Source organism: Salminus brasiliensis, chromosome 12 (genome assembly GCF_030463535.1).
Source record: "Salminus brasiliensis chromosome 12, fSalBra1.hap2, whole genome shotgun sequence".
NCBI lineage: Eukaryota > Metazoa > Chordata > Actinopteri > Characiformes > Bryconidae > Salminus > Salminus brasiliensis.
This window is the reverse complement of record NC_132889.1, coordinates 34918981-34936548: the sequence shown is the minus strand read 5'-3', so window position 1 is coordinate 34936548 and position 17568 is coordinate 34918981. Positions and strand designations below refer to the sequence as shown.

At 43.3% G+C, this 17568-nt stretch overlaps 2 protein-coding genes across 3 annotated transcripts in view; one reads left to right on the top strand and one right to left on the bottom strand.

Annotated features, from left to right (window-relative positions):
• Positions 1-6033, top strand: part of kcnh6a (potassium voltage-gated channel, subfamily H (eag-related), member 6a) — a 79663-nt gene extending 73630 nt beyond the window's left edge. Inside the window, exon 16 of the mRNA XM_072693256.1 lies at positions 614-6033. Coding sequence (XP_072549357.1) covers positions 614-940 — 327 coding nt within the window. The 3' untranslated portion in view covers positions 941-6033. The remainder of the gene's footprint in view (positions 1-613) is intronic.
• A 3324-nt stretch (positions 6034-9357) lies between these two features.
• Positions 9358-16875, bottom strand: dcaf7 (ddb1 and cul4 associated factor 7). 2 transcript variants are annotated; one of them, XM_072694205.1, is made up of 7 exons: positions 16363-16875; positions 13135-13293; positions 12880-12991; positions 12630-12748; positions 11702-11911; positions 10613-10730; positions 9358-9821 (listed from the first exon to the last, which is right to left on the bottom strand). In XM_072694205.1, exons 1-7 carry the CDS (start codon positions 16498-16500, stop codon positions 9649-9651), a joined length of 1029 nt encoding a protein of 342 aa, XP_072550306.1. In that variant the 5' UTR covers positions 16501-16875; the 3' UTR covers positions 9358-9648. The 2 variants fall into 2 exon arrangements, with proteins under 2 accessions (XP_072550306.1, XP_072550305.1); XM_072694204.1 differs by having other exon boundaries at positions 9358-9825; positions 10614-10730.
• Between the last annotated feature and the right edge of the window lie 693 nt (positions 16876-17568).

The window sequence follows — 17568 nt, the reverse complement described above, 5'->3', positions numbered from 1 at the left end:
AAATGATGATCAGACGTGTTCAGTCTCTTTCTGACGGTAGACGCTGTACTTTGACATCAACTGTGGCGAAAGCTACCTGCTACCCTGATGACATTTTAGGACTGTTGGAGACGTCTTTACTCATCCTGTGGTCTCCGCTCTTGGACTCAACTTGCTAGGATGGTCTGATCTGTCCCTGCTGGCAGCTGGTTTAAATGTCCTCCGCTTGTAAATGATGTAGTGGACAGTGGAACATCTGATTTCTAATTGTTCTGAGGTCTTTTTAAAACCCTTCCCAGACTCACCTACATCTACACACTTCTTTCTGAAGGCCTCAGAGAGCTCTTTGGATCTGACCATGATGGCGATCATCACCTCTCACTTTAACCACCAAGAGTAGACCAGACTAAACGTCTGAGGTTTAAATTAGACAGACTCCTCCAGAATAATCCTCTCCAAGCATGTTCTAAACATCTGCAGCTGATCTTCTGCACCTGGCTCTAATTTTACACATTTGAAGTAGTAATAAATGAGGGGGCGTTCTCACTTTTGCCTCACAATTAAAATCATATTTTATAAATGATGATGAAGACAGTATTAACTGATATTCTGTGCCACTTTCCTCATCCCACAGAGCCCCGACTCCGACAACCTCAACCACAAGTCTTGCGAGTCTCTGTCCAGCGGTGTTCACCTGACTGTAGCCTCGGACGACACCATGTCCATGTCTCCAGAGATTGAACCAGCTGCCCCTGGGGCTCTGAGCGTCCCTCCGCATCTCCAGCCCCAAGCCCAGGCCAAAGCTGAAGCCCAGGCCAAGGCTCATGCTGCAGGGCCTCTGTGTGGCAGCCTGCGGTTCCCGTCGCTCCCCGACCACCTCGAAAACCCCAGCACCTCACGGGACACAGTGGCGGCGGAGATCCAGCGGCACCTGTCTGACCCCATCCTTCCAGGCAGCTAGAGCCCACAGTGGGCTGCGGTCTGTTCTTTTTATTTTCCCCTTATGGGCCAATGACACCCGGGACATCCGTGTGGGCCCACTGCCGCACTCTCTACAGCAGCCTGGTGCTGAACACAGAACACTTCACACTCCTCTACCTGCACCTTTCTCTCTTTTCTCCCTCACATCATCCACAGTATTGTGAGCTTTAAAGGAATCGTAAGCTGCTACTGATGGACCCAGGCGATACCGCGTCGAGCTGGGAGGAGCGGACACACGGTCACTGACAAACGCACATAGGTTCTCAAAGTTGCTTCTCAAGCTGCACTTAGAACAAAGCACAAATCAAACACTGAACAAACTTGGCTCTCCGAAAGGGAAGACGTTGCAGAAGGTGTTATTTATTAGTGCAAAACATTCCTCGGTAGATCCGCACTGGAACGTGGCCATTTAGGACATCCAGTCGACGAAGCGCAGCTCTTTTCAGCCGTAATCCCCCTGTAGGGGTCTGCGTTTCCTTCACAGTCAAGCAGTTTGATGTATTGCCTTTTAACAAATGGCTTTATACACTGCTGTCTGCACAGTCCTGGACTCTGCAAGTTTTCCTTGTGTAAAGTCACAGTACAACAATGCTGCACTCTACTCCGATCAGCCATAACATTAAAACCACTGTCAGGTGAAATTTATAACATGTTGCAGTGATTATCTGATTGCAGTTGCACCTGCCAAGGTGTGGGATCTGCAAGCGAACAGTCAGTTCTCAAGTCTTTGGACGTATTGACTTTGACAAGATATGCAGTGATCCTGGTATGCTGTGGTCATTACTTACGAATACTGCTTCGAGGAAAGACAACTGGTGAACTAGCGACAGGGTCATAAGGGCGCCCTAAGCTCATCGATGCTCCTAGAGGCCCCACCTCACAGCTTACAGGACTTAAAGGATCTGCTGCTAACGTCCTATTGCCAGATATGGAGTCCTTGCCTCGACAAGTCAAGAGTATTTTGCATAGGCAGGTGGTTGTAATCTTATGGCTGATCGGTCTGTGTCGAATAGTATTCAAACACCCTTTCTAATTATAGAATTCAGCCACTTTAAGTGCACCCAGGGGGGCTGAACACTGTTAAAAAGGGGTTGGTTTCCAAAAGGGTTCTTTTCGCAGTGCCACAGAAGTCGTCTTTTAAGGTTTACAAAACTCCATGTAATGTAAAAAATCTCGCATTTCTTTTTTAACCAGGCGAAAGTGCGTCTGCTATGGACTTTTGCGCAAAGGACCATTTGTTGCAGCGTTCATGGTCTCCATAGAAAAGCACTACCAGTAAAATAGGACGCTCTGGAGACGCCGCACATGAGCCCAGAGTGGCACCGTGTCGGCTAGAGGGGTATAAAGTCCCCCAGCATTGAGCTGTGGAGCAGTGGAAGAAGTGTGTTCTCTGGAGTGATGGAGCTCAATCCAGTACCTTAGATGAGTGGCAGACCTAATCATACAACATCAGAACCTGACCTCTCTCCTTATGCTCCCTCAAAGCTCTCTTGTTAATACCCTTGATTTCAGAAGAAACGCAGGATGAGCTGCTTTTTCCAAATCCAGACGGACTACAATTCATTAACATGGGCATACTGTACATACGAGATCAGACTGAACGTTTCCCAGGTCCCGATTTGCCAAACATGCTGGTGTTTTCCTGACACTCAGCACCTTTGTGAAGGCGTGAGGGCCAGCGAGTTCTTCTACAGATGCAGCAGATGTCCTCAGATCTGCATAAATCTGTCGGAGAAAGGAAAAACCGGAGTCCAAGCCGGAGTCCGGCCGCCTCCTTCACTGCTCTATATTTACTGGACGTTCTTCAAATGCTTTGAGGAATTTCGTGTCATATCTCTCCTCAGTAAGAGAGAGGAGGAGATCTGCTGATGAAATGATCCATTCCCCCCAAGTTCCCTTCACCGCCTTTCCAGTAGCATCCCTTTTTTAATCTGTCCGAGGCGTGACGTGTCTCAGGGCACAGCTTCACGGTTATCAAAAAACATTGAGGTTTTGCTTTTGCAAAAGAATATCCGGCTTCAGTAGACCCTCTGCTCTGGCTTCTCCTCTCCAGATTGCTGGGCTTCGAGGAATCGTTCCTGAAGAGCAGCACCTTCACCGAGCAAAAGGACGTTTTTGGTTCCTCGTGTTCCTTCAGTCCATCTGGGATGTTTTGGACCTGTTGAAGTTATTCTGACCAGAACTTGCTATAATAAGAAAATATCCTGGGCATTATCTAACTGTGTTTCATGTTATTGAGCTGTTACTCAGCCGCAGAAATGTATTTTCAGTGTATAGAGTTTTTAATTTTTCAATGACGTGATATATTTTCATGAATGACGAAGCATTCGGTTCACATCTGGGGCAGTGGATCAGAGACCACTTCATCAGGCACCAGGAGAAAAGCTGTCTGATTCAGTGCATTGTGTGAATTTAAAGCGCGGAACGGTGCGTTGTGAGATTCCAGGGCTCTGGCACACCAAGCCGACGATCGAGGAGCACCTGTGGCCTGTGACCATTGCCCATCATTTTTACGGGCTGTTCCACAGTGTTGGATCGGGTCAGATCTTGCCAGCCGTTTCTGACCAATGGTGAAAGAGAGAGAAAGAGAGAGAGAGAGAGAGAGAGCTCTGAAATACTGTTCAGCCTAGTGCAGTGTATCTCAAACCTGGTCCTGGAGGCCCACTGCCCTGTGCATGTTTAGTGCTTTTCCTGCTTTAACACACCCACTTCAGCTCAATAATGGGCTGTTAATCAGCTGAGTAGTTGGATCCGGTGTGTTGGGAGCAGGGAAAACACTGCAAAGTGCAGGGCAGGGGGTCTCCAGGACTGGGGTTAAGAAATACTGGTCTAGTGAATCAGTGCATGAGAAGAAACAGGAGAGTGATCAAAGCAAGCAAAGCAGTTTCTGCAGGTCTGAACTGACAAATGTCTCAATAGTATTTGAGTAGAGGGCTGAACGATATTGGGGAAAAACTGACATTGTGATATTTATTTCTGCGTGATATTAAACATCGTAGGAATTTCCCCCAGATTTCAGCAGAAGTCAATAATCCAACATGTTGTGATATTAATAACACTCTGAGTACCCAAGAATGGAGTAAAATAAACAATACTGGGCAGATTTACTACATTTACTAGACCTGAAACTAGCAGATTCATGGAAAATGAGAACAGCTTTTCTCCTTGATTTAAAGCTGCAAGTCCTGCAATGCGACTATTGTGCATGCGAAAATCATAGTGACGATGCTGAAACGATATATCGTGCCACCCTATTTGAGTATCTCATTCGCAAACAGAATATCATTGTCACACAAAAACCTTGTATCTCCATTTTTGCCATTTTCTCATGTTTTGACACAATATGAATCTGCCAGTTTTTTACATTGTATAAGACTTCCATGATGAATTGACCAATAGAAATGGTCCCAAAATGTTTCCATGGACTTCCATGGAAGGTTTTTTCCTTCTCCTGTGAAGCTGCAATTTTGGAGAAGACGTTTTTTGAATGACAGTGACGATATGAGAGCTCTGAAGGTTTCTCAGGCTGACAACATGCGTAAAGCCTACATAAAGAACCCAATGACCAGCCATGTCATGTTAGACTGGCATCCATTAATTAAGTATCCTTAACAGTGGATATGATAATGGATGGATATTTGGTTAACAGTGGGGCAGGCCAGAATAAAGCCCAGACAGAATGAACACAGAACTGTAGGCTTAGGCAGCCAGAAAGTAGCACAGTAGCACAACAATGTAGCAGCTCCCCGAGGAACACTTTTGAAAGGTTGAATTCATCCAAAATTGCCAAGGGACGTTTTTCAGTAGGTTGCACAATGGAGGGGTACTCTCCAGATGAGCTCCAGGAGCTGCAGGAGCTGCAGTAACATGGTAACTTGCTCATGTTAAGGCACTCATGCTACATTGTGTATCAGTTATACCTTAAAATAGCAGCATCTCAACCATGCTGATGCTCCACTGACTGAGGGATAACAGGGAGAACAGCGTCTCTGGGCCAGAATGCTGCTACTGCACTATAAAAGAACCTTGGTGGAGCTGCAGGAGGAGAACCTCTCTCCAGAACTGCCTCAAGTCTTGCAGTACTACTCTCCCGCCCACACATGCTTTTCTACCTTCAGCTGCTGCTTCTGGAGCTCAGCTCAGCCTGTCCAGAAATGCACATGTACAGCTGTCCACAAGGGGGCGCTCACAGTGTGATTTGTATTTACTGCAGTGGAGTAAAAGTGAATTCCACTCCCCACCTGTAGGGGGAGGCCAGGAGCAAAAAAATATCAGTTCTTGCACAACACTGCTTTAAGCCAGGCCTAATATAATATGAATATTAATAATAGCAATAGTCATAAATACATAAAAACACACCATGGGTATCACGACAAGTCCCTGACCCCCTTAGCCGCATTTGCCCAAATCTCTGCTATCCCCATGCTAGAGCCGTAGACCCTTACAGTGAAAAGTGACAGATTAATAGGCACACTTGTACTGTATCGTTGATTTTGCCGGATTTTCTTTTTCTTTCATTCGGAATCGGAGCGTCTGGAATTGAGCAGCACTACTATCCGCTGCTTCCTCAGCGTCGGCTTGGTGGCTCAGGGCCCTTAATGCTGTTCATTTTTTTAACTGAAGTGGATATTTTAAAGCCCTCTTCTCTGCTGGGTTGATGAGCGTGTGCTTAGGCATGTGTGTGTGTGTGTGTGTGCGATAGTGATAGTGGGATGCGTCAGACATGCTACACATCATGAGAGGTTTGTGTGCTCTTGTGTACTATAAACTGTCACTATTTTTGACGTGATTTGTGTGTGTGTGTGTGTGTAAGAGAGAGAGAGAGGGAGAGAGAGGGAGGTTTCTGAAGGTGGTATGAACCTGCATTCTGTAGAAGTTCTGGTCTATGTGGAGAGGATGTGTCTGGATCACAGTGTGCTGCTGGTGCTGAGTGGGCGTGGCCGTGTGGAGGAGGGGAATGTGTGTTTAATTCAGATGAAAACCTTATTGGACTGTTAAGGTTTCCAAAAGCACAACAAGCTTCTACTGTTATTACTGTTTCTGTTTTTTAGATTAAAGATTATTTATAACACACCAGTGCAGAATGTGCTGACTCTGTCTGTCTGTGTGTGTGTGTGTGTGTGTGTGTGTGTGTGTGTGTGTGTGTAATCATTTATTTTATGTTATGACTTAGGACTCTATGGACTCTGATCTGGTAATATTTATTATTATTATTATTATTATGAATAATATTCAGAACCTATAGTCTTATTCACCTCCCCATTTTGGGTACAGTCCAACAGAATAGGACTCTGGAGCAGATAAACATAAACCTTTTGGCTCCATGCTGCCTTATACTAGGTGTGTGCTAGAGGGGGATAAAGCCCCCCAGCATTGTGGAGCTGTGGAGCAGTGGAACTACTGTGTTGTCTGGAATGATGGATGGTGCTCAGATCCAGTACTTCTGGGATAAGTTGGGGAGTTGGGGCTCTTGCTGCAATCAAATCCTCACAGCAATGCTCCAAAATCATTAAGTGCAAGGCAGGAATAGTATCTCATCGCTGTCCAATGAAAACCATGTATCTCCAAAAATGGTCTTCCCTCTGAATGGAAGTCAGTGTAGAATAAGAGTTTATTCCAGGTGATTTCGAGCATTTCTATTGGTCCATTCATCCAGCAGTATTTACACAGTGTACAAAAGCAGCAACAGGGTTCAAACCAAGGAGAAAACTGACAAGCGGACAGAAATTGAGATTCTGCGTTGGACAGCAGCAATATAATAATAATAATAATAATAATAATAGTTCTGCACTGGCACCCTGTCCAGTACCCTCTTTGTACTCTGAGTATCAGTATTAATTTTACTGAACGTGTAACTCTTAATGCTATAAGCAATCTGTAATGCAGCTCCAGACAGATTTAGTCCTAATGTCTACTCATTATAACATGTTTATTTATCTGCATCAGCAGACATGAAAATAAAAAATATCAGACATTGGAATTGGGCCATAATTCCCAGATCAGCTGATTCCCATTATAAATGTCTGGAAACATAATGTGAACGACTGCGATTATGAATGCACCAGAATATCATCTTACTGCTACTGGCACATTATTTAGTCCAAGGTCCTACATTTTATCTACATAAGTCTTTATATGCACACACACACACACTGTATGTCCAAATATATGTGTTGGACCCAATACACCCATTCTAATGAATGCATTCAGCTGCTTTAAGTTGCACACATTGCTGACACAGACGTGCAAATGCACACACACAGCTCGTCTAGTCCCTGTAGAGAAGTACTGCCAATAGAATGGGACTCTCTGGAGCAGATCAACAGGAACCTATTGGCTCCATGCTGCCTAATGGCAGGTGTGGGCTAGAGGGGTATGAAGTCCCGCAGCACTGTGGAGCAGTGGAAGAACAGTGTTCTCTGGAATTATGATGGATGGTGCTCAATCCAATACTTTTGGGATGAGTTAGGGCTCTTGTTGCAATCAAATCCTTACAGCAATGCTCCTCCTAAATCTAGTAGAGAGCTTTCTACTCTGGATAGTAGGAAAAGTTACTCCAACAAAAGCAGTATATATATATATATATATATTTTTTTTTTTTTCTTTTTAAACACCCTTGATTTTGGAAAAAAACTATGAACAAGCAGGTGTCCCAATACTTTTGTCCACATAGTGTATCAGCATTAGCACGGAGATATGAACATTAGCATTGGCCCACAAGTATATATATATATATATATGTATATATGTGTGTGTGTGTGTGTGTGTGTGTGTGTGTGTGTGTGTGTGTGTGTGTGTGTGTGTATATATATATATATATATATATATATATATATATATATATATATATACACACACACACACACACACACACACACACACACACACACACACAGGTCGGAGAGTGTAGTGTTAGGAGTCTTTCCCAAAGACGGACTCTTATGGGTGTAGAGTGGTGGGCTTGAACTAAACCTCAGCTTCCAGTGGGGATGGGCAATTTTGGTACCCACTACACAACACACACACACACACACACACACACACACACACACACATTGGTTTCTATATTCCAGTGTGAGGCAGCCTCTTGTTCTAGCCTCAGGAATATTGGTGCAGCATCACTCAAATATCTCAAAAATCCAAACATCAGTCACGGAGCAGCTTTCTGGAAGAACAATGCAAGTTTATTAATAGAAAAAACATTGCGTTTGGGCACACACATGTAATCATATACGCACTCTGTCTGAGAGCACTGGGTCAGGATGAGCTCGCCAGAGCCTTCCCTTCCACCACGTTCACCTTCAGCTGTCCTGAAACACTGACTAGAACTGACTATTACAATGTACTCGTATCACAGCCAGGACAGTTCCCTGGACAGAGCAAATGACCGGAGACAGCGAACTTTGTCTGGAGAACAAAAGAAAGTCACGACATCGCATCGCCCTAGCTTATTTATAATATTTATATATGTATGTACATCTCTCACATTGAGCACAAACATGCTGTAAAAGGGAGTGGCCTTCTGACGGCAACAAAAGCGGGATGAAAAAGGCGAGGGGAGAGGGTGGGAAGGAGACCGAGGACACGAGTGAGGAAAACGTGAGAGCGGGTAAGATCTCAGCTTTCAGTTTTTAAAAGTAAAACAAAATAAAAAAGGCCAGACTGATCTCCGGCCCGTTATCTCCTGGCCAGATAAGAGCGACTTGCATTAGAAGACGGCCTCGGATATGAGGCGTCGTTTGGCTTACAGGTGGAGTTGAAGATGACTGGACAGTCAGGATGGACTACAGTTCCCTAATCTCTAAGCTCAAGTCTATTTAGCATGCTCACAGCTGTCAATCAAATGCAGCACATTTCAGTCATTACGTGAGGTTGACAGACCTGGATACTAGCATACCATTGATGTGGCAAAAAAAAAAAATTGTGGCGTTTGAGATGAAAGACAGAAATTAAACAGGGTTTTGGCATATTTCAGCAGATTTTACTTCGAGTTTTGCCACAAGCTAATTCATATTTATATAAAAAAAAAGAAAAGAAAAGAAAAGAAAAGCATCATTCCAAGGTAATCTCAGTGCTGGCGCTTGGTAACTATAGCTAGTCTTTTCTACTTGAAAACAGAGGATGCTTACACAGAGCAACATTGAGAGCATTTCTTTATAATATACTGGTCTGAAAACTCGGCTGTGTTCACGGCGTTGATATGTCTACACACACCGGAATATCAATATCATCGCAAAAGGAACCTGCCAGAGAGTTACAACGCAAACTGAAGAAAGGACCCCATAATGAGCCTAATACGAGAATACCAACATAAAACAAAATAATGAAGGACAAACAGAAATGAAATGCAACAAAACCACAAAACCACACGCATCTATAAACAAACCCCCCCCCCGCCCCACACACACACTTCATACACATTCATACACATGCATACACACCACCCCAGAACCTTCTCCACCCTACCCAAACCCACCAGCAACCTCTAGACCTCTACAACAGCACAGAAACCAGCCACTCCCTCCTTCTCCATCTCCTTCTTCTTCTTCTTCTTTTTCTTCTTCTCCTCCTCCTCCTCCTTCTTCTTCTTCTTCATCCTCCTTCTCCTCCTCCTCTTCTTCTTCTCTCTCGCTGGGACTAGCCCCGCTCTCCGCTTGCGGAGAGTCAGGGCCAGTATCAGCTTCACTGTTAAACCCGCAGGATCTCCAAGCAGTTGTTATAGCAGATGGCGATCCAGTCGGGCTGAGTGGACGCCCACTGCACGTTGTTGATTTCTCCCTCAGCCGTGTAGGCCAGGATGGGGTCCTCGATGGCCCGCGGCATCTGCTGGATGTCCCAGATCAGCGCCTGGTGATCGTCCGCTACAGTTTAAATGAAAGAAAGAGAGGACCAGGTAAAGAGGGCCGATCAAAACCGGGCACAGTGACCTTAGCTCTGAAATGTGGTCGATCAGTCAGATGCCTGGGATGCAGGCCTGTGGTTGCACCCAGGTCTTATTTCGAGGTCTCTGGCATTCGGGCACAGTGTAGTGTATGTATGGAGCTGTTGGTTATTGTGTATCAGTACTGACTTTTGTACTGGGCAGGAGCTAAGCCAGAGGGATCTTTGGACTAAGTGCCATCTGTGTAAATGTAACATAGATATCAAGTAAATGGAACTTAATGTTGAGTAATCAACAGACGTGCTCCTGTAGTCTCCCTAGCTTGTTAGCTACAATAGCCTCATATCTCCAGTGCAGGGCTAAAGAAGCAAACCGTAAACACGCCTTGGCTGATCGGCAACATTTGAAGTAAGGGAGAAAACTGTCAATTTAATTCATTCTTACTAGAAAACAATTTTCCCCCCAATCTCAATGTTTCACTTTTTGACATAATGTGAATCTGGCAGCTGGTCTCTACATTGTGTCAAAGTTTTAATAATGAATGGACCAATAGAAATGCTCCAAAATTACTTTTTTTTTTTACATCGACAGAATAAGGAAGGGATTTTCCTCCTCCTGTAAATTTGCCATTACAGAGATCAATAAAGTGTCTTTGCCCAAGTGAGGACTCGAAAACTAGTTTAGGATTAGTAGGTAAACCTAGTGTGTGTGTGTGTGTGTGTGTGTGTGTGTGTGTGTGTGTGTGTGTGTGTAGCTGTGCTGGTCTCTTACCTGCAGTACAGATGTGGCAGGAGGAGTGTGGAGCCCATGCGATGCCGTTTACACATGCACGGTGATTATTCAGCCGAGCCACCGGCGTACAGGGCACACGCACGTCCAGAATGACCACCTACAGCACAAACACCTGAGTTCAACACAAACTACACCACCAATCTAAACTACGGCTGCTGCTGCTGTCGCTGTCAAGGATTACAGTACTGTATAAAGGTTTTACCCCCCTGTGAATGAAAAGGCTGCTTATCTGAGCAGTAAGAATAACACTCCTACAGAAAGTGGTGGAGGTGGTTCTCCGTCACCGTGTTCATCATTAGAACATCTCCAGAGTTCTCCTCATGGAGTCTAGTATTATTTAGAGTTCTCCTTAGATCAACACCTGGTTTGGTGGTAAATCAGGGCTTAATGATGGTAAATCAGGTGAGCTGCTGCTGCTGCTGCTGCTGCTGCTGATGGAGTTGAACACATCCTCCACGCTGTGCTGGCTGGACTGGGGGGCGTCCAGGAGAAACCAGGAGGAACCGAGCTCTGTTCTTCAGACTAGCTCACCGACAAGATCTCACTACTTTCTTTCTTCAGAATGAGAAGCTCTTGTTTCTCCTTTTTACTGGATTTATGTTCACCTGCTTTATCTGTTCTGATGAGATCTGGAGCTTCTACAGTAAAAACTCTCTCACTGCTGAGAGACAAGGGTTTAAATAATGTGCTCAGGGGCTAAAAGTGCTGTATATCTTCAGCCTTGAATGCCATTGTTATCCATGTTCCTTACAAACACTATTACCTGTCTATAGGCTGTATACCAGGGTCAACTGTAGCCTAATAAATTAAAAAATAATAATTTTTGGTGTTTTTTCAGCCAAAAACATAAAAAGTGGCAAATGTTTTCAGGTGAAAATGGCAAAACATTAGGTTATTGCTAATGTGTTCAAACAGCAAAGTATTACCAATACAACTGATCAGTTTCAGCCAGGAATGTTAAACCAAATACAGAAATAAAGGTCACTCGCGAGATCATGAAGCTACTCATTGGGTTTATATGCTTGCCATGTTCTAACCGAACCCTAGACTCCCACTTGCTGAAGTTACCTCCATGCCGTCCATGGCCATGGTGGCCAGGTAGTTGGGGTCCTGCTTGTTCCAGCAGAGGCGGAGCAGCGGGTGGTGTTGAGGGTCTTCGTAGATAATGGTGCTGTGCTCCAGGTGACGGAGGTCAAACATTCGCACTGAGCCGTCTGCTCCCACAGACGCAAACATGTCTCGTCCTCCACCCGCACGGCTGAACGCGATGTCATACACCTGCGGCCCAATCACAAGGATGAGTTTTAGAAAGGGTTTACTGACACTGACCAGAAAAGCTGTTTAACGGGTCGCTGCTGCTTTGCAGGTTCAGTGGTTTAAACTCGAGCAGTACATATGCAGCACTAGTACAGGGGGAATGTTTTTTGGGCAGAAATGCTACTAATTTTTCTACCAGTCCCTTAAACCAAAAACTCCCTCTCCGGGCTTAAGGGGGAGGGCTGTTATGAAGGATGTTATGAACTAAATGTTATTCTGTAATGGTCTCAGCTCTACATTCAGTCGTTGCCATGGTGACTAAATAGGGCTGGATTCCCCGAAAGCATTGAGACAATTAGACAACCATATTGACCATTTGTGACATTTTTTGTGACACAGATGGAATTTGGCTTCCGCTTTTATCCCATCCGTGCAGCGCGCACGCACACACACACACACACACACACACACACACCAAAATGAAGATACAAGGCTTTTGTCTGACAGCAATATGTAGATATTAACTGATGCAACATATTTATCATCATTTATGTTCATTAGCTCTGTTAGCTCTCTGTTGTTTCTAAAAGGCTAGTGTGCACACAAGGTACAGATGATAAGTGATTTCAAACTTCTGAATGTTAACGTACATGAACACATTATTAGGAGTGTGGAGTGGACGGCATAAAGGCTGTCAGTACTGCGTTTATTATGCTTATGCTTCGTGTTGAGGGCTCACCTCTTTGTCGTGAGCAATGAGCTGAGTTTTGACATGCCCTGACACCAGGTTTACCCTCCCCAGCACCTGCCCCGTCTCCAGACCCCATATGGTACAGGTGGTGTCGATACTTGAAGTGCCTAAAAGACCATAATATAGATGATTATGAGATTCTGATATGATACAAAACACACGTACACATATACACATATAACACACACATAAGTAAATATATAAATATATATAAAAAAAAATGCAGCAGGTTTCTTACCCAGAAGATTGGGGTCGACCTCATTCCAGTCAAAAGAAGTCAGAGGAGCACAGAAGTCTGAATTTTTGTTGTTGTTCAGGAGGCATTCAAGACGAGTCTCTGTGTCATTCACCTGAGGCAGAAAGATGTGCCCGACAGTCAGTAAACAAAACAAACAGAGACATACAGAGCATTCATTTAATGTGCATTACCGCTGTGCACCAAGTTCTAGCGAGGACAGACCCAAGCGAGGAATCATGAGAAATAAGTGCGTACCCTCCAGATCCGCAGGTAATCTCCACTCGTGGCCAGCAAGTCTGGGTAGACCCCCTTAGTGTCAGGAATCCACATGATCTTGGTGGTGGGATAGGGGTGATCGAATGTGTTCCTGCACACGAACTCTGAGCTCTCCTCATCAAGACCAACTAGCTGCACCTACAAAGCAACACCAGGAGAAAGAAAGCTTAATGGCGTGAGTTTACTTTTTTATTATTTATGATTATCTGATTAATTGCAGGACATCTGTGTAATGTACTGTTAATAAACTGCCCAAAGGTTACTGTGGACATTTATGACCAACACCAGACACAGGCCCATTCAATTTATTCCTTATTCAACGCCTTAGAATAACCTTATAACAGACATGAACTGATATGGGAAATGTGGACTGATGCAGATACCTGATATACTTTCATGGAGTGTGGTTTTATAAGTAGTAAATAAAATAAATAAAATGCAGATATTTAATTTATGCAGATATAATATTTACTGGTCTGCACTTTTCTAGTTATAGTCTCATTAGTAGATGAGGACATTTTTCCCCTCAAACTCAAAACTCTGATTGTGAAGTGAATCAACCCCCCAAAGGCAGACTTTACTTTAAACTCTTAGTTCTGAGATACTACAGACGTATTATAATAACAATAATAATCCATTTAATTTCTATTAATTTACAGAGCACATAAAGTGCATTTATAAAGGCAGGGTTTTACCTTACTAAGTGACCCTCTAAACTCTGAAAGTAAGCTCACACTTCATTACTGTCATAATTTACATCAATTTCATAGGCCCTAAAATAGAACCCTGTGGGACTCCACAAACCCATTAGGACTTCTCTAAGCTTAACAGCTATACAATTAGGCCTGTCATGATAACGACACTTTTTTTTGGATGATATGGTCCCAGACATAATGAAGCACTGAATGATTGTCACTGAATATTGTCATTTTAAGACCATTTTATGGTCACTAATTTAATGATAATATAATAGTGTAATAATGCAACTGCACCCTCTTTAAAAAGCAATTAACTTTTGATATAAACAAATATTCAGATCTGAATATAGAAATGTTAGAATATCCTAAAATAAATAACACATAATATAATCACTGTTTTTAATAAAGTTGCCATACAGACTGACCATGTTAATGGGCTCTCCTCACCAAGTAAACACAGCAAAAATAATTGAGGTCAAATTCATATTTACATACAGGGCATACAGGTTTAGGTGCGATGCTGGATATGATGGGATAGGGACCCCAATTCCCAGGGAGATCAGCCCCGTGCTGCCTTCACCTCCCAGCACTATTTCTTACACTCTCATCTGGCTATCTAGGCCGATGGCTATCCCTGCGCTCAGAGCAGCGTTCTGCAGCTCTATAAGGGCTTGGACTTGAGCTGATGTCTTGACTCAGGAGCAGGAGAAGCGTACATATAGATTCCAAAATTCCCATGCTAGAAATGTCCAAAAGTTTTCAGACACCTGCTCTTCCTGCGTTTCTTCTGAAAACAATGCTATTAATAGATATTCTGTCCCCATTTGCTGCAGTTACAGGCTCCACTCTTCTGGAAGGGCTTTGCATAAGAGTTTAGAGCACTGCTACAAGGATTTGATTGCATTCAGTATTCAGAGAGAGCACTGAGGTCAAGTACAGATACTTGATGATTAGTTCTGCTGCTCCAATTCATCCAAAAGGTGCAGAACAGAACTTCATCACTCCAGAGAACCCGGTTCCACTGCTAAACAGGATGCTGACCTTTAGTGTGGCATTGGACATGTTGACCTTAATGTGTACCTGCTCCAATACACATCCCAGTGCATTCTGCTGGCATCGCTTTACAACAGCGATTATCCCAGATATGTGCACAAATTAAAAGGGGTGTCCAGATACTTAATGAATGGACAGTAGTTTTGGGGCACTAGTTAGAAGGGGTGTCTGGATACTTTGGGACATTTAGCACTATTAGACAACTGTTACAATTTTCGAAAATAGAGCCCTGTGGGACTCCACTGTTAAGCTAAAATGGATGTACATTCGTTTTGGGGCACTAATTAGAAGGGGTGTCCAGGTACTTTTGGAAATTTAGCATAGTACTTACAAAAAATAGAGCCTTGTGGGACTCCACTGTTAAGCTAAATTGATGTACAGTAGACACTAATTATAAGGGGCGTCTGGATGACTTTGGACATTTAGCACCATCAGAAAGAAGTCAATATTTACATCAGCTTCATGGGGCCTAAAATAGAGCCCTGTGGGACTCCACTGTTACGCTAAATGGATGCACTACAGTTTTTGGGCACTAATTAGAAGGGGTGTCCGGACACTTTTGGACATTTAGCATAGTATTTACAAAAAATAGAGCCTTGTGGGACTTCTACTGTACACCCATTTAGCTTAACAGTGTTTTGGGCACTAATTATAAGGGGTGTTTGGATACTTTTGGACATTTAGCACCATCAGAAAGAAGTCAATATTTACATCAGTTTCATGGGGCCTAAAATAGAGCCCTGTGGGACTCCACTGTTTAGCTAAATGGATATACATTAGTTTTGGGCACTAATTAGAAGGGGTGTCTGGATACTTTTGGACATTTAGCACCATCAGAAAGAAGTCAATATTTGATACTTTTGGACATTTAGCATAGTATTTACAAAAAATAGAGCCTTGTGGGACTTCTACTGTACACCCATTTAGCTTAACAGTGTTTTGGGCACTAGTTAGAAGGGGTGTCCGGATACTTTTGGACATTTAGCACGACCAGACAACTGTCAGATTTAACAGTTTCACAGGCCCTAAAATAGAGCCCTGTGGGACTCCACTGTTCAGCTAAATGGGTGTACGGTAGTTTTGGGCACTAATTATAAGGGGTGTCCGGAAACTTTTGGACATTTAGCATAGTATTTACAAAAAATAGAGCCTTGTGGGACTTCTACTGTACACCCATTTAGCTTAACAGTGTTTTGGGTACTAATTATAAGGGGTGTCCGGATACTTTTGGACATTTAGCACCATCAGAAAGAAGTCAATATTTACATCAGCTTCACAGGCCCTAAAACAGTGGCTGTACAGCAGCTGAGGTGCACCACATGAGAAGGAGTGACTGGATGCTTTCAGGGTTGGCGGCCCCTGGTAAACATGGCCGGGTTCGGCCCGCAGGACGAGCTCAGGCTAAAATAAAGGTGCAGTCTGGGGTAAAAGGGCTTGATCTGATTACCCCGCGTACCTTGTTATTGTACTCCTCCACGAAGCTGCCCAGAGCCAGGCGAAAGCGCTTGTCGGGTCTCACGCTCCAGTTCATCGCGTACACCGTCCACGGAGCCTCGTACTTATAGATCTCTTTCCTCTTACCGTGCAGAGACATGGCAGGCGAATCGGCTCCACACGAACCCGGACCGAGTACAGATGGTTCCTTACAGACGAAATAAACTTCAAACACGCGGGAAACGACGGATTTACGACGAAAACACGACCAAACGTCCCGTTAAGGCAAACAAAGGGAATGTCATAACACCGCCGAGGTTTTCCTGCAGCAGCGGAGCTAAACTACGCAGCCCGCGAGCTCAGCTCGGCTAGATTCCCTCGCTCCGCTTATCGCTATTAAAATGCTAATTATTCTGCATAACTAAAACATCCGATTCATTGTTTTTAAACCGATAAATAACCCCGAAGACTCATCGGGCCTTTTCTGTTGAGCACACAGCTAAAAGACGACGGGTTGAGGTTTTGATGGAAAATGTCTTGGTGGACTTCAAAATAAAAGTCCTGCCTGCAGCGAGGCTTTAAATGTAAATGTAAAATAAATAAAACAACTAAAAACAAACACATCGATTTTCAATTTAGTGATTTTTTGGTCATCTTTTAAAATTCTGAAGTCAAAATGGAAAAATACCTAAAACGAATTAAAATATATTTTTTATATTTTTCATATATATTGAAATTATACGTTTATTTTATGTATAATCTGCATCTATATGTTTAATTTTATTGTTTTATATGGTAGTTTCTATAAAAATATATATATATAACAATAATGTCGTTATATATAGTTTCACCGCCCACCACTTCCACTCATCATCAAGCAAATTACTGAATTATTTTTTTTAATTATTATTGTTATTTTATTATTAGTTTTATCTTTATGTTAAATTAATTATTTAAATTTGTGTTAAGTTGTTCTGCTCGGCAGTTATAATGCATTTAGTAATTAGCTATATATAGTCGACCAAAATATTCTACAATACGAGTGCACTCGCTAATGGCCTGTCCCAAAATCCAGGCATAGGATTAAAGTATTGGAGCACACTTAAAAACATTTCTCAATGTAGAAAAGGTGTAAAAATAAAATAAAATAAATAAATAAATAAAAAGTATTTCTTAAAGGTCCTTCCTAAATGTGTTAGATCAGCGCCAGCACACTGGACCGTAGGGC

Coding starts and splice junctions, on each gene's coding strand:
- dcaf7 (XM_072694204.1), bottom strand. CDS start 16,500: ATGTCTCTGCACGGTAAGAGGAAAGAGATCTATAAGTACGAGGCTCCG. Junction 12,749..12,879: donor GGTCGACCCCAATCTTCTGG/GTAAGAAACCTG, acceptor ATGGTCTTTTAG/GCACTTCAAGTATCGACACC. Junction 10,731..11,701: donor TGGCCATGGACGGCATGGAG/GTAACTTCAGCA, acceptor TTTGTGCTGTAG/GTGGTCATTCTGGACGTGCG.